A 15,962-nucleotide genomic window follows, 5' to 3' on the forward strand; every position below is an offset into this window, starting at 1 on the left:
TGTGTGCGGATTTCTTTTGAGAGTATAGCTATTCGATGAAGCATGGATAAAAAAAAAATCTATCTATCTAATTTATATTTAAATAAAAATCTAATTTCGTCAGTTTCGTTATGCACTCATCCTGTTCTTTTTGTCTTCCTCTTTTGATGGTTGTTGTTTTGTTTGGGCTAAACATTACTTATGCTGCCAATTTAGCAACCATTTGCTGAAGAACGCCTTCTTCTTGCTAAGATGCCACAAAAATGACAGGACAAATACAAATGCATACAAATAAACTATGACTCAAACCTGTACACTTACTCAAGATGGGAAGGTGCTATATGTAACTATCACAATTACAAGTCATTTTAGTGATATTGTTGAATGGTTACTTTGAAGACAGCGTGAAAGGGTCAATGCGCAAGAGGGCCCACTTACGATAGTAAAGCTGCAAAAAATCACCTCCTCCTTCCTCCATGGTCCCCTGACAGTCTCTGGTCCCCTGACAGTCTCTGGGCCCCTGACAGTCTCTGGGCCCCTGACAGCCTCTGGGCCCCTGACAGCCTCTGGGCCCCTGACAGCCTCTGGGCCATTAATGCACTGTACTGGTTCCACCGCCGATAGTTACGCCAGCACGTGTGTGGAAAATCAACGCTTTGGTGTGTATGTGTGTGTTTGTGTTCTGCTTGTATGTGATAGTGAGTGTGTTTGTGTTCTGCTTGTATGTGAGAGTGAGTGTGTGTGTGTGTGTGTGTGTGTGTGAGTGTGTGACAGAGCAGCTGCTGAGTAGCAAGGTCTCTGAACTGCTTAAACAGCTTAGTGTTTCACTGCTGGAGCTCTCGCAGCCCAGAGTCTCTGCTTTGCTGACAAGAGCAAAAGCTGAGCGATTCGCTTAGAATACAAAATGTTTCTGTGTGTAGGACTCAGTGTGTATGGTTTGTGTGTGTGTGTGTGTGTGTATGTGTGTGTGTGTGTGTGTGTGTGTATGGCCTATGCCTGAATGTACAGTAATGTGTGTATATTTTAGGCATCTCGCCACACGTGGCTTTTGTTGTGCAGCGGCTTGAAAGGCCCAGGTGTGACGCACACGGGGACACATTCAGTTAACATCAGAGCACTGGCACTGACGTCTGGAGCTCACAGCGTCTCTAAGATGTCACAGCTCACTGAACGTCATGCTAACATGAAGCCAGTCTTGAACCTGTCGTAAACACACACACACACACACACACACACACACACACACACACACATATACACACACACACACACACACACACATACGCCCACGCCCACGCACACGCACACATGCCCCTACCACACACATACTGTCTTTCACTCAACCGCCTGAAGCATCGCAATGGAAGTAATCTGTGCAAAGAGTGGTCTGCCTCCTTACATCACTTAAGGCTGATTTATAGTTTGTGTTTGCTCTAAGAAGCTGGAAAAAATAAACAAAGATGGTGGTCTAAACTCTGTAGATGGCCGTGTTTGGATAGAAATGTAATTTGTACATGAAAACCCCATCACTGTAACCAAAACATACATCTGAGGTGATTTGCAAGGCGTCTGCCAGCCAACTATCTAACAATGTTAGCACATTAGCTTATGTTAGGAAGCTAACTAGCCATAAATTGATGGTAGTCAAGGCTATACAGATGTTGCTGTGACAGACTACACCTCCTGCTACATGTGTTGGCTGAGTCTGTATCCTAGCTGCCTCTGTTGCTGGAGAACCCTGTCTCCTAGCTGCCGCTAATGCTGGGACATTCCCCATGGCCACTGACCTTGTTGCTAAGAGAGTCTGAATCCCTCTGAAAAGGTCACCACCCCACCCCCTTTACCTTTGCTGCTTAAGGGATTCTTCATCCACTCATCTTTGGTTGCCATCTCTCCCCAAAGCCCAATTAAAAGGTGAGAGAGGGATAGAGAGAAAGAGAAAGCATCCTGTGGTATGGATGTGGTAATGATGGTGAGATTAAGCATCATGAAGCTTCAAAGCTTTGAAGCCAAATGCGTTGAAAAGTGGTACATCTCTCGAGGCTTTGGATGCCCTCTAGGGACGCCTGCTGGTTGATAGAAATACGATATGAGAAAAATTCTCAGGACGGTGACAGTGCCGAGATGTATGGTAGCCTATGGGTTAGGAAAGGCCTGATGCATTAACATGCATACACACAAACATCATGTCAAGACTCAAGAGGTAGTTCATTTTAATTATTTATTGTGTGTTATTTTGTAATGAATTATAAACGTTTTATGTATGACCTGAATATTAGTATTTTCATAGTAATTCGAGGACTTTGGCAATGCCTGAAATATAATATATAATCTGATCAGCCATTTTGACATTGCAATTCTTTAAAATTGACAGAGGTTAAAAGTTAAGTTGCAAATGATCTCTTTCGAAAATGATCTGTGACACCATGAAAAACAACATAATAATGAGGCTTATGTTAGATTTCATGGAAATCATAGCCTACAAGCTGGAGAAATTAAGTCAGAGTTTGTTGTTAGTTCGATCTCAGTCAATATACTATCACTACAGAATTGCAACTCAGAATATCCAGTTACCTCCAACACAACTCATCAACCCATGTATTCGAGAGAAATAGCTGGAGCGCTGCACCAAAATTAAACCTTTTCTTGAAATTGTTCAGCTGTTAAACAAGGCTTTGAACTTTATGTGTGATGTCATTTAATGGTGTGGTTGAAATGAAAGATAGAGTGTGAAGTGCACCATAATCTTTGTTCTCCAACTATGGTAGTTACCATCATTCTACCTACTGGAACTACTGGCAGAGATAGTGACGTCACAATAGGCAAACGCTCCACCATGCAATTCATTTGGAAAAGGGAGGGATGAAAAATGACTATAGCAAAAAGCACGACAGGGGCATTGGAACCATTTTAACTAGAGCACTACACATGATCAGGACGCAAGTGTCAGAAATTGAGCAATCACACTAACAATAAGCGGCATGTACATGAACATACATAGGCCAAATGTGTGCCACGTGGGTTGTCATGGAGACGGCGGCGCGTCCAGACGCAGCGACCACTCACGCTTCCGAAAATACAGTGTTTTTGTTTATTTAATAAGTGCTTGTCCGAAAGTTTGTCGTGTTCATCTCGTCTGTCTTCGTCGGATTATAAGGACAGTCAACAGGCTCTGCTAAACATTTGCAAGAGCAAGAGTTACAACATATTCAACAGCTTCTTTGCACGGTTTGAAGCAACAAATAACACAAACCCACAAAAAACGACCCCCCCCACGACCAGGCTCTGTGCCTGTCTGCCGAAAGTGTAAAGAGGGCACTCTCCACCATCAACCCCCGTAAAGCAACAGGCCCAGACAACATTCCAGGCCGTGTACTGAGGGACTGCGCAGAGTAGCTTAAGGATATCTTCACAGATATCTTCAACACTTCTCTGAGTCAAGCTGCTGTTTCATCACATTTCAAGACCTCCATCATCATACCTGTGCCCAAGAAACCGGCTCCATCCTTATAATAATAATAATAATAATTCACATTTTTTTTCATTCACATCCTGCTTCAATGACTATCGCCCTGTGGCACTGACCCCCATAATAATGAAGTGCTAGTCATGTCTCACATCAAGTCCATCCTCCCCCCCACCCTGGACCCCTTTCAGTTTGCATACCGAGCCAAACGTTCCACAGAGGACGCAATCTGCTCTGCTCTCCACCCAGCCCTCACCCACCTACAAAAAGCAGACTCACGTGTGAGAATGCTTTTCATAGACTTTAGTTCAGCTTTTAATACAATAATCCAACATCAACTCATCTGTAAACTGGACCAGCTGGGGATCAACAAGTGAGAGGCCACAAGCAGTACGAGTCAGCAACAACACCTTGAGCAGCATCACACTCAGCACAGGGGCCCCTCAAGGCTGTGTGCTCAGTCTCCTGCTCTTTACCCTGCTGACTCACGACTGCACACCAACCTACAGTACCAATCACATGGTGAAGTTTGCGGATGACACAAAGAACGACGAGACCCACTACAGGAAGGAGGTTAACCTTTTGACCACGTGGTGCAGAGACAACAACCCCTTGCTGAATGTCATCAAGACAAAGGAGATTGTGGTTGACTTCAGGAAAAGCCACACTGAACACCCACCACTGACCATCGATGGCGCTGCTGTGGAGCGAGTGAGCAGCACCAAATTCCTGGGGGTGCACATCAGTGAGGACCTCTCCTGGGCCACCAACTCTGCATCACTGGGGAAGAAAGCCCAGCAGCGCCTCTACTTTCTCCGCAAGCTCAAGAGAACAAAAGCTCCCATTCCCATCCTGAGCACTTTCTACCAGGGCACCATTGAAAGCATCCTGTCCAGCTGCATCACTGTGTGGTGCAGTAGCTGCACTGAACACAGCAAGAAAGCACTGCAATGCATAGTGAACACAGTTGGTAAGATCATTGGTGCCCCACTCCCTTCCTTGCAACACATTTACACCACCCGCCTCACCCGGAAAGCTACCTCGATTGCGAGTGACACCAGCCACCCCGCACACAGTCTGTTCAGCCTCCTACCCTCTGGAAGAAGGATAGGAGCCTCCGTTGCCACACCACCAGACTCAGAAATGGCTTCATACACCAAGCGGTCAAGCAGCTAAATTCTCTCCCCTCCCTCCCCCCAGTCATATCCTCCAGTCTGACAGAAAGCTGAACCCCCTAACCCCCCGCCCTCCCCCCGAAAAAATCACTCAGGACTCTGCACTTTTAGCACTTGTTGACGTTTAAGATTGTATTACTTATTTATGAATATTTATGTTTACTTAGTTTTAGGAAATGTCTTGTCTTATCTGTTGTGCCTGTGCACCTATACTGTATATGTTTCACCGTGGGAGAGTGGGAAATGTCCTTTCGATTCCTTTGTATGTCTTGACATATTAAGTTATTGACAATAAAGCTACTTTGACTTTTGACTTTGACGTAATCCTGCCTCCATAATAACCAAAATAATGAACAAATCCATTTTAAACCCTAATGACTCCATGACTAAATGACTTTAAACAATAGATACCCTGTGACTGATGTATAATTACTCCATGATTGATTTATGATTTAATTTCAGTTAAATTAGTGGTGGATGTTAATGCCCTCAGTGGATGCTTTCATGTGGTCATCAGGACGTAAAAGTGATCCAGGTCCTCAGTCTAAGTTTCTAATGGACGTGCGTTTACATGGGCAGGATGTGACTACTTTATCAGACACAGGAGATGACGTGCTTATACATTTTATAAATAAATATCTGCATTTGTCATGTCAGTAAAGCTTTTGAAATTAAAAGATCATAATGTTTATTTATCCTTAAAATGCATCCAATGCGACCAATTAAATCCTACATACTGAAAAAGGCTCAACAAATGTAATTCTGATGAAGACCAAACTATGAATGAACGAACAAATGACTTCCCCGCAAACAGGGAACGTCCCCAGGACGTTAACAGGACATTCGCAAGGTCCCCAATCGTCCCCAATTGGTCCCCGCCACAACGTTCGCTAGAGGACGTTACCAGAACGTTTTTGACGTTCGTAGCAAGTCTACGTTTGGTCCTTCTGTGACATTCGCATGAGTCTTAAATCGGACTTTTAGAGAACCTTATAATTTGGTCTGTCAGCACACCTCCCCAGGACGTCATTTAAAAACGTCCCCGTAACCTTTACCTGCAGGTCCTCTGCGTGACGTTCGCATGAGCCTTAAAACGGAGTATTAAGGAACGTTATAATTTGGTCACTCAGCATAAGTCCCCAGGAAGTCCTTTAAAAACGTCCCGTAACCTTTACCTGTGGTCCTCTGCGGGACATTCGCATTTGGTCCTTCCAAAACGTCCCCTTGACGTCCTCTGATGGTCCTCTCTGAACCAGAAAAATGTTTTTCATTTGACCGACATTTTAATGAAAAGCCGGCCAAATATCTAACCTATTTCTGCTTCTAAATTAGCCTATTGAAGAAAACTGACCGCCTGCATAGCTTAAATAATAACATAATCAGGTAGTTTAGAATGCAACATGTTTATTTTCCTAAGTTTACAATGGGAAACAAAAACATTTATGTCTGATGCGCGTCAATAAGTGGCCTTTAAGCGCAACCTGCTGTGGCGTTAAAATGAGCGCCGCAACATGGTCATTGCTCTGTTCAATGAGTCAGGTATTCAGTGTTTGGAAAGTTCACTTTCTACATGAACTTGCTCAGTTCATTGTTCATAATTCAAAATTTTGAACTAAGTTCAAAGCTCCAATTTTCAATATGCTGCGAGTGCTATAATTTTTCAAAATCTCTGTCTGCAATACCGCTCGCGGCTCTTCGGCGCGCAGTAGGCCTATAATAAAAGGAAACGCGCAACACTGCAGGTATTACAGGACAAGTTCATCCTCGTCAGAAGGTTTACCCTCATCACTGTTGTTCAGTTCAGTTGGCCTCTGAAAAAAAGCTTTTAAGGCTAGTCTGCTTGGCCATGTTGGATCCTTCTCACTCAGTTCGCTCCTCGTTTGAAACCGAGGGTTTGCGCTTTATTTAAAATGCAGCATATGCGTGTTGTTAAATAACTTTCTAACGGCAGATTAGGCTGTTCCTTTAAAACATAATAAGGGCAGTGCACGTTTGCTTTATAGGCCTAAATATTAGAATTGTTGTCAAATCCAGATTCTGCTTGCGAGACGGGATTTTTAAAGAAATTCCAATCAGACAATTTGACCGGTGAGCTCTTCGTTCTGTTGCAGCATCTTTGAAGGCCTATGGAAAGCTCGATATGTTAAAGCTAGACACTTGGTCACCTTCCTATGTATGCATTGTATTGGAATCATGCAGACATTACATTTATAGCACAGATCAGTAAAGAAGCATTCATATTTATTTTATTTCATCATTCTTAGTTTGGCTAGTTATTCTGCCTCCCTGCCCGCACGTCCGTGATGTGCCATGGATGTTAATTTAAAAAGTAATCATTACGGAAAACCCTCAATGCGTAGTGACTGAGATTGCTACAATATGCTTTTCCTCAAACCCTCGGAAAAAAAGACTAAGTTTGTTGGCTGTCTCACACTGTGATAAACCTGTTAAAGTGACACAATCGTAATCAGACAGTGTTAGGACAGTAGGTAGCGATCTCGTTTAGTAATAGGAAGGTTTACGGTTCAATTCCCATGCCCGTAATCGCGTGTGTCTGTGTATGTGTCTATGCATATCATATGAAATGTGTAAAATAAATGAACTTGAACTTGTGTGTGTGTGCGCCCTGTAAGCAAAATGACGGCTCCGCGATCTATTATTATTTTATTTTCTTCATTTAGCTCAGCAAAAACGGTCGTGCCTGCTACGTCCGCGGTGCATCCTTGAATAACGTACCCAGGACGTCTAAAACACGTTTCCCAGATGTCACCACAATGCCCTCAGGACGTTCTTGCAACTTCCTGCAGAACGTCCCCAGGACCTATAGAAACACGTTCCCCAGACGTAACCACAATGCCCTCGGGAGGTGCTTGCAACGTCCTGCATAACGTCCCCATGACCTATAGAAAACGTTTCCCAGTTGTCACCGCAACGTCCTCGGGACGGTCTTGGAACGTCGTGCAAAACGTCCTAAAGTTGTCACGGGAACCATACACATTTACGTTTTTAGAACGTTCAGAGAGACCATTACAGGACGTCTAGGGGACGTCATTTTGCTTACAGGGTTAACTTCCATGAATGAGGTGTAGAACAGCATACACACACTGTCATAGATGGAGCTCGTTTTACACAGCAGAAACCCGCAGCGCAGGCACTTACAGGAGCATCACAAGACCACATGATCCCACAGGGCTTGATTAAGCACCAATGACTGCAGTAATCCTGCTCCTTTGGACAAGACAGAAACAATCATTTGGGTTGGGAATGTATCTCCATCCTAGGCCACCCTGTCCATGCAAACCAAGCTAGCCCTATTATTTCTATGATCATACCCACTATCATTAGCGTCTGTGGCAAGGGCCTTTCTCTTTTTAATTTTCTCCCTCTGTGTTCCACCTTTCCTTTTCTTCTGACTGTTGCCAGGGACTGCAGTGAGAGTGAGAGTTGCTCGTGATGCGTGGATTCTGAGAGGTCCATCAACTCATTCCTGCTTGCTATATTACTTTATAACCCTGCATGGATGTGTTTTTAATTCTTTATGGATAATGGGTTCAAGTAAAGTGTTGCCGCCTACTCTCTGGCCAGATCAGCCGTCTCCTCAAGAGGGATGGCTATATGGATGACAGACATCCATCAGTGGCGAGTGAGCGTACTGAGACAGTTCATTGAAGGATATTAGATTACAGTGGCTGGTTGTTCAGACGGACCCAGTGGGCTCTCCTGTGCCAGCTCTGTTTACTCATTTCACTGTTTAATGTTTTCTGTTGCCTCCTTAAGTGGAGGCCTTTTAATGAGAGGAGCAGAGAGATGGTAGATGTGGGAATGCCTCCCAGATGGGGGTATCTGGTGTGGCTGCACACATCAGGTCTGGTCTCATGAAACTCTACACATCAGGTCTGGTCTCATGAAACTCTACACATCAGGTCTGGTCTCATGAAACTCTACACATCAGGTCTGGTCTCATGAAACTCTACACATCAGGTCTGGTCTCATGAAACTCTACACATCAGGTCTGGTCTCATGTTACTTTACACATCAGGTCTGGTCTCATGTAACTTTACACATCAGGTCTGGTCTCATGTTACTTTACACATCAGGTCTGGTTCGGTGTAACTGGGTGCATCTGCTCTGGCCTGGTGTAACTAGACAGGTCTCTTCTGTTCTGGTGTGGTGTAACTGGACGCATCTGGTCTGGTTTGGTGTAACTGGGTGCATCTGGTCTGGTCTGGTGTAACTGGGTGCATCTGGTCTGGTCTGGTGTAACTGGGTGCATCTGTGGTCTGTGGTGGCTCCAGAGGGATGTGAGTCAGTGAGCAGATCGTGATGTTGCTGAGTCACTGAGCCAGTGAGGAGAAGCCCTTTGGTGCCACATTCACACAGACCCTCTTGTGACTACTTTTCAAGGAGCCTTCTCATACAATATTCATTATATTACTCACATGTAACTCTTATTCTAAGAGTCTCCTGGTGCTTTATTCTATATTAATCTCTTGCCGCTACTTTTAAGAAGCCTTCTAGTGCCACAATCTATATTACTCTCTAGTGACTACTTTCTAATGAGCCTTATGGTGTCACATTCACACAGGCTCTCTGGTGACTCCTTTTTAAAGATACTTTTGGTTCCATAACCTATATTACCCTTGTGACTTTTTTAAAGGTGCCTTCTGGTTCCATAACCTATATTACTCTCTCGTGACTTTTTTAAAGGTGCCTTCTGCTGCCATAATCTATATTACTCTCTGTTGATTCCTTTTCAAGGAGTACATTGGTGCCATATTCACATGTACTCACTCCTTTGAGGTTTAATACGTTTAAGTTTTAGCAACAATGTTAGAAGAAGCTAGGCTGACATTGGTGTAGGCTATGCGGACTGCACTTATCTAGGTCTTGTAAGTACTCGGAGTGCTGTATACTTTACATATCATATCTATCTACTGAATAAGTCGCAAATTAGGTTAGGTGTTAGGCGTAGTTGGAGGCTTGGTGTCTTGCCTGTACTTACAGTGGGAACCTTACAGTCACTTACTCTGAGGTAAATCAAAATAGAAACAAATGTTGGAACTAGCTTTGTATGTTTGTTTAGACCTAAAATGGATACATTTCCGCTTTCCTGTGTCTCAAACAGATGTATATGTGTGGTGTTGAACTCTCTGTGTGTGTGTGTGTGAGTGTGTGTGAGTGTTTCATCTTCTCCACTGTAGCCACCATCACAGTGGTGAGAAAGCTCCTCACAGTAACGCACCCATAGCAAACGAGTACGCTGGGCTCAAGTGAGAAAAGATAAGAGAAAGATTCCATTACTCTTCCTTTGTCATTAGCACAGGCTTGGCACTGTGTCCCATCTTACTATGCACAGCATGAGTAGGGTAAGGCAGGGAGGGGTAAAGCAACCAAGGCCATTTCCTTAATTTGTTTTATGGACTGGTGCCTAATTGTTATTATGATGATGTGACGCATGGCGGAGGTAGAATGCCTTGATCGTAATGGGTGTTGCAGCGGGCTTGGTTGTTATCATCATGGCCAGCATTACAGGCCTGCATTAGTGCTAAAAAATAAAGGATGTTTGGATGTTCGAGTGTCATTTTTCTAATCTCCATTCAGCCCTGTCTTGTTATTGAGTTAGCGGTGTCGGTTTTATAGTATTCCGCTGCTGGAAAGTATGAGGTGGAGATGGTATCTGCCTCAGGAACACATCTCCAGAGCTCAGCAGCTGCACCCCTAGGGTTTGACAGAGGGATGCTGATATAGTAATCAGTCACTCCAGACAGCAAGCTTGTCACATTTTTGCCACTGCTAGTGATGGAACTGAGCGAGACATCCCAAAATGTCTTTAATAGTGGCAGTAGAATGGCACAATTCTTCACCTTGGAGCTTAACTGGAACTTATTAGTAATTTGTGATACATGTTTAATAATACAGGCACACTTCTGCCAAATGGCCACCTGATGTCTGAAGGGGAGCAAAGCTGCATTTAGGGGCAAAGGTGATTTTCTAGTATGTATATTTTGGTCTTTTGACTCACTGGCAAGACCTATTAGAGTCAAAGAGGGAAAGCGAGAGAGAGAGTGAGAGAGAGAGGGAGAGAGTGAGGGAGAGAGAGGGGCAAGCAACCAAGAGCCTATATAATGAGCCCCTGACATTGAATGAAAGTTGTAACCATTCACACAGAATGATGATGAGCCATCTGCATGACGTGAATATCTACGGTATGGTTGTTCTCTTTCATTGTAGCAGATGTTTGTCTAAGGTTGTTTTTACCAGTCTCCCCTTTTGCAATTTCCTTAAGGGATCATCATTTTATGTCTATGGTGTTGATATTTGGTTTGTAGATTCCAATTGTTATTACGTTTTGGTGAGAAACCCCCCTGATGGGACTGGTGTTGCTCTGTCTCACACATCTCTGTTGCACAGTGATGGTCTGACATGGAAGTAGCAGATACAGACAGACAGCTGGCAGACAGACAGACAGAGAGCAAGTTGGTAGACAGACAGAGAGAAAGACAGACAGACAGCCAGCTAGAAGGTGGCTGTTAAATTCTGGGCATCACAGCTGCTCTGCTCTGGGTAGTCAGTGAGTCACAACCCTCATTACCTCTAAACACTCCGCAGACACGTTTAAATTCGGCGTCTCGCCCGTGTTTTATAGCCCAGTTCATTTGTGCTGCTGCGCTATGTGTTAACACACCTCTTAATAACCTGGGAGAATAAAGTATGGCCCGACAATTCAGTCCAATTACTCTCCATCTGATACGCTGAAAGACTTTGAACCACTTTGTGCGAGATGGACAGAGTGTGTTGGTGCTGTTTCTTTGTCCTTATTCTGACATAACCGTTGCCATACAGTTCCATAATGCATTTTCAGTACAGCCCAACGTTTGTTCCTCTGTTGCTTGTGCTGGAAAAGGTATATTTTAAAATTAAGAAATTAAAATGTACGTGAGAACCTCGGCACACACACACTGGCATATAGCCTTCAAATTCACTTTTCAACAGCGCAACGCATCTCCTGCCGTAGGACGCGGACTGTTTTACACAGGCACAGGCACAGGCACAGGCACAGGCACAGGCACAGGCACAGGCACAGACACAGACACAGACACAGACACAGACACAGACACAGACACAGACACAGACACAGACACAGACACAGACACAGACACAGACACAGACACAGACACAGACAAAGACACAGACACAGACACAGACACAGACACAGACACAGACACAGACACAGACACAGACACAGACACAGACACAGACACAGACACAGACACAGACACAGACACAGACACAGACACACACCCACACACAGACACAGACACAGACACACACCCACACACAGACACACGCGTACAATGAGACCTTTCCTTCCCTAGGGCTCATATCATGGAGAATCTTGTGCTTGAAACTTAACCCACAAAAAGGTAAAATAAATAGGTTGACACTCTCAGACCAGCATCAGTTTCAACCAAAATCTTCTATTATATAGTTTGCCCGTGATTGGCTGGTCAAGGCTAAGACAGCATAACTGTTGTGAGGTCTTGAGTAGAAAATTCATCTATAATAAATGACTGATCAATTATACATTTGGAGTCTCTGACAACACCATGAGAGTTTGACGGGTGCACATAATATTTACAGTCACATTAGACTAAATCTTTAATACTGTGATAATTAATGATAATTCAAAGTTTTATAATTAACACCAGTGAAATTGAACCCACCTGATTTACCCACAGAATTTCAGAGATACCTTACCCCTTAGCCCCCTCAGCCTTACACGGCTCGTTGCACTCCCCTCCCATGTAACACCCTGCCCTAATCACTTTTTAATATGGGTAACGGGGGGGGGGGGGGGGGCACTCCAAGTTTGTGTTTTTCAGCTCCAGATTAAAAGACCTCAGTGTTGTATAACCCCTAAAGCGTTATATAACCCTATCCATCTCCCACCTCAGGGCTGGCCTCTCTGCCCTCCATGCCCTTTCTGCCCCCTCCCCACAGGCCTCTGCTCTGCATTTGGTATTCTCTACCTGGCTGGTGTGTGTGTGTGTGCGCGCTCGTGTGCATGTGTGCACGTGTGTGTGTGTGTGTGTGTGTGTGTGTGTGTGTGTGTGGTTATGTCTTTGCTAGTGTTTGTTTCGTCAGAGTTTGTGAATGTTAACCAGCAGCTCTGTGTTTCTGAAGCGATCCCGTCTGAAAAGGTTAACTGGCACCTTCAGCAGGGGAGGACTCTGACCTTTCTCTATTTAACCTTGGACACAGATGAGATGCTCTCTCTCACACTCACTGACTCTCTCTCTTTCTTTCTTTCTTTCTCTCTCTCTCTCTCAATCACTAACTCTCTCTTTCTCTCTCTCTCACTCACTAACTCTCTTTCTCTCTCTCACTCCCTAACTCTCTCTTTCTCTCTCTCTCTCTCTCACTCAGTAACTCTCTCTTTCTACTTCTCTCTCTCTCTCTCTCACTAACTCCCTCTTTCTCTCTCTCTCTTCTACACACTCTCTCTCCCTCTCACCCAAACCCGCTCTCTCTCTCTCTTGCCCTTTCGTCTCTCGCTCGCTCTCACACACACACACACAATCTTCTGCTCTCAGTCTCTCTCCATACGTTTCTCTCTCCCTCCTTTCTTACTTTTCCCTCAGCCTTAATCTTATTCCCTTCCTCTGAGCCCCTTTCTCCTTTTATCTCTCTCTCTCTGTTTTATCTCTTCTCTCCTCCCTCTCGAGCTATTTATCGCTCTCCCCGCTCTTGCTGTGAGGGACCGAGGGGCATTGAAATGGAGAAGGCTAGACTCTGTGGACCTTTTCCTCAGTACAATCAAAATTTGAACCGTATGAGTTGAATGTAAAGTCAGACTGGTGCCGTGGTGAATCAGAATAGCTGCCCTGGCGGTGATACGAGAAAAACAGAGCAAGTTGAATTCACCGGCACAAATGGAAGAAAACGGCATGACATTTGAAAACACAGATCAGCCCAGCAATGAATTAATGTGGTGAATCAGTGATAACAGCATGTTGCCACTGCTCCCTTAGCTTCACGGCAAAAATACTGGCTGCCACTGAGAAACCATTTTGTCACAAATGACAGATGTAATCAGGATCACCATGTACAGTCTGTTCAGAATGTACCCATAGGAACATTTCAGTTCTCAAAGATGGATCTTTTAAAAGCCCAGAAGACCCAGATGTGATTTTCAATTTGGCATCAATTTAATCACATATGTTTCTCCTAAACTTCGTTATGAGAAACAGGTTGAGACATGAGATGAGGCACTTTATTGTAAAAATCTACCAGCTTTGAAAAGTCTTCTGGTCAAAGGCTGGTTCAATGCACTTTACTGTGAAAATGTGTCCCTCACTCCCAAACTTAAACAGATGAGATAATATTGGGATGTCTAAACATTAAGTAAAAACTGAGCAGGAGATCTTTCCTTTAACACCGTAGGAGAAATACGGTCTATATAGAAATCAGAAAAGCAGGAGACTTCAGCTTCCCTTTTAATCTCATTGTTGTCTAGGAGAAATTAAGCAAATAATAAGATTTTAAGATTTTCCTTTCTTATGGCTATGTGTATGTATCTATGTACAGTATTTGTATATTCATCTGTATACCTTACAGATATTTTCCCCTTTCCAGGGATGGGCTCAGACAGAGCTGGTTTAAACATGTAGTATACATTTTAAAAAAAGTTTGAATTCATTTAAATTGACTGTACTAACTCATTTATGTGGCAAAAATGAATTTTAATAAACAAAAAAAATCATAAATAAATCCAACTGAATTGTTTTTTGGTTGTTTTCCTGCAGGTGTCCTTCTTTCTGTTCATCATCTTTGTGGTGTACACCATGCTGCCGTTCTGCATGCGTGACGCGGTCATCGCCAGCGTCCTCACCGGCTCTTCACACACACTGGTGCTCAGCCTGTGTCTGTCCAATGGTAGCGAGCGCTTGGACCCCCTTGTGTGGCAGGTCAGCATTCAGTACACACACACACACATACACATTTACACTCTCACACACACACACACACACGCCACAGTTCACACCCCAGGCATCAATCCTCTGGTGATGGTGTGCATCATTAAGGTTTTTCCACCCATGAAGTGTCAGTCTGAGATGTCAAACGCATGACAAACTGAAGCCTTAAGGGGGTCTGTGCTGTGCATTCACATCAGTTTCTCAGCAGGCTTCTTTTCTCTGTGTACTATATACCCCTCTTATCCATTTGTGTGTGTGTGTGTGTGTGTGTGTGTGTGTGTGTGTGTGTGTGTGTGTGCGTGTGTGTGTGTGTGTGCTCCTGGACCCTGTAACCTGTACATTTCTTCAGCAGAGGGTATTGTTTCAGCGGGAGTCTGTGGGGACATTCGCATCTGTGATGACATTCCACAAGTGGTGTGCCTCTATCCTGTCAGTGTGTGCTAAAAGGCTATTGTGGGCTACCATTCAACATGGTTTTATCTGAAACATATCTCACCCTGTGTACAAAGACACATCTTAAACACGCTTAGTGCTGTTCTATGGTGCTGAGCACGGGATCAGCAAACATGGTAGTACAGCAGCCATCATACACTGATATGCTTGTTCTTAGGGTCTTTTAGCCACTCAATGGTTGCTCTTAACAATGCTGCATATCTTGCTTATTAAGTGCATACATTGTGGATAAATAATAATACAAATACATAAATAATATATAAGCCCTAATGTAAAAGTGCAACTTATTTCTGCTGCTTGCTGATGCAAGAGCATAGTAACTATTTAGTAATTAATGGATAACTACGTACAAGTGCGCATCTTTAATAATGTGAATGTGTCAGCCAAATTATTCTGTATTATTCTAGCGTAGTTAACCAATGACTAAACGTAGAAACGGTACCTTAAAATAAAGTCAGTGAATCACTGATGTATATATTTTTGTGGTGAAGGGAGGACACCAATCTATAAGAATTCACATCATGGTGCGCCTACACCTATCTCGTCCTCAATGTTCAGAAGACAAAGGAGCTGATCATGGACCTCAGGAGGTCCAAAAGCTGCAGCAACATTCCCCCATATTAACATAGCACAAAAAGTAATGAAATTTGTGTTTGGTAGATTATTTCTTTGTTGTAACAATGCTTCTTGGCAATAAATCTTATACCGTTGGAATACCTGTTTATTTCCCTTTTAAATAGCACCACATTTGTAAGGAACATGCATTTGGGGGATGAGCAGCAGAGCTGTTTATGTGGGTTGCGCCCACGAAAAATGTGCCAAAATTGCTAAATGGTAATTGCTAAATGCTAAACAGTTTATTCTTATTTATTTAATTCTCATTATTTATGTTGTATTCACTCTTGTTTTTAG

The 15,962-nt window shown here is 43.7% G+C and overlaps 1 protein-coding gene across 1 annotated transcript in view; it reads left to right on the plus strand.

Moving 5' to 3' along the window:
* adcy2a (adenylate cyclase 2a) overlaps positions 1 to 15,962 on the plus strand; it is a gene marked incomplete at its 3' end in the record, with an annotated part of 84,525 nt that overhangs the window by 18,740 nt on the left and 49,823 nt on the right. Inside the window, exon 3 of the mRNA XM_080857429.1 lies at positions 14,427 to 14,588. Within this exon, the coding sequence (XP_080713555.1) occupies positions 14,427 to 14,588 (162 nt within the window). The remainder of the gene's footprint in view (positions 1 to 14,426; positions 14,589 to 15,962) is intronic.

This window comes from Sprattus sprattus (genome assembly GCF_963457725.1).
Source record: "Sprattus sprattus genome assembly, chromosome: 19".
In the NCBI taxonomy this organism is placed as follows: domain Eukaryota; kingdom Metazoa; phylum Chordata; class Actinopteri; order Clupeiformes; family Clupeidae; genus Sprattus; species Sprattus sprattus.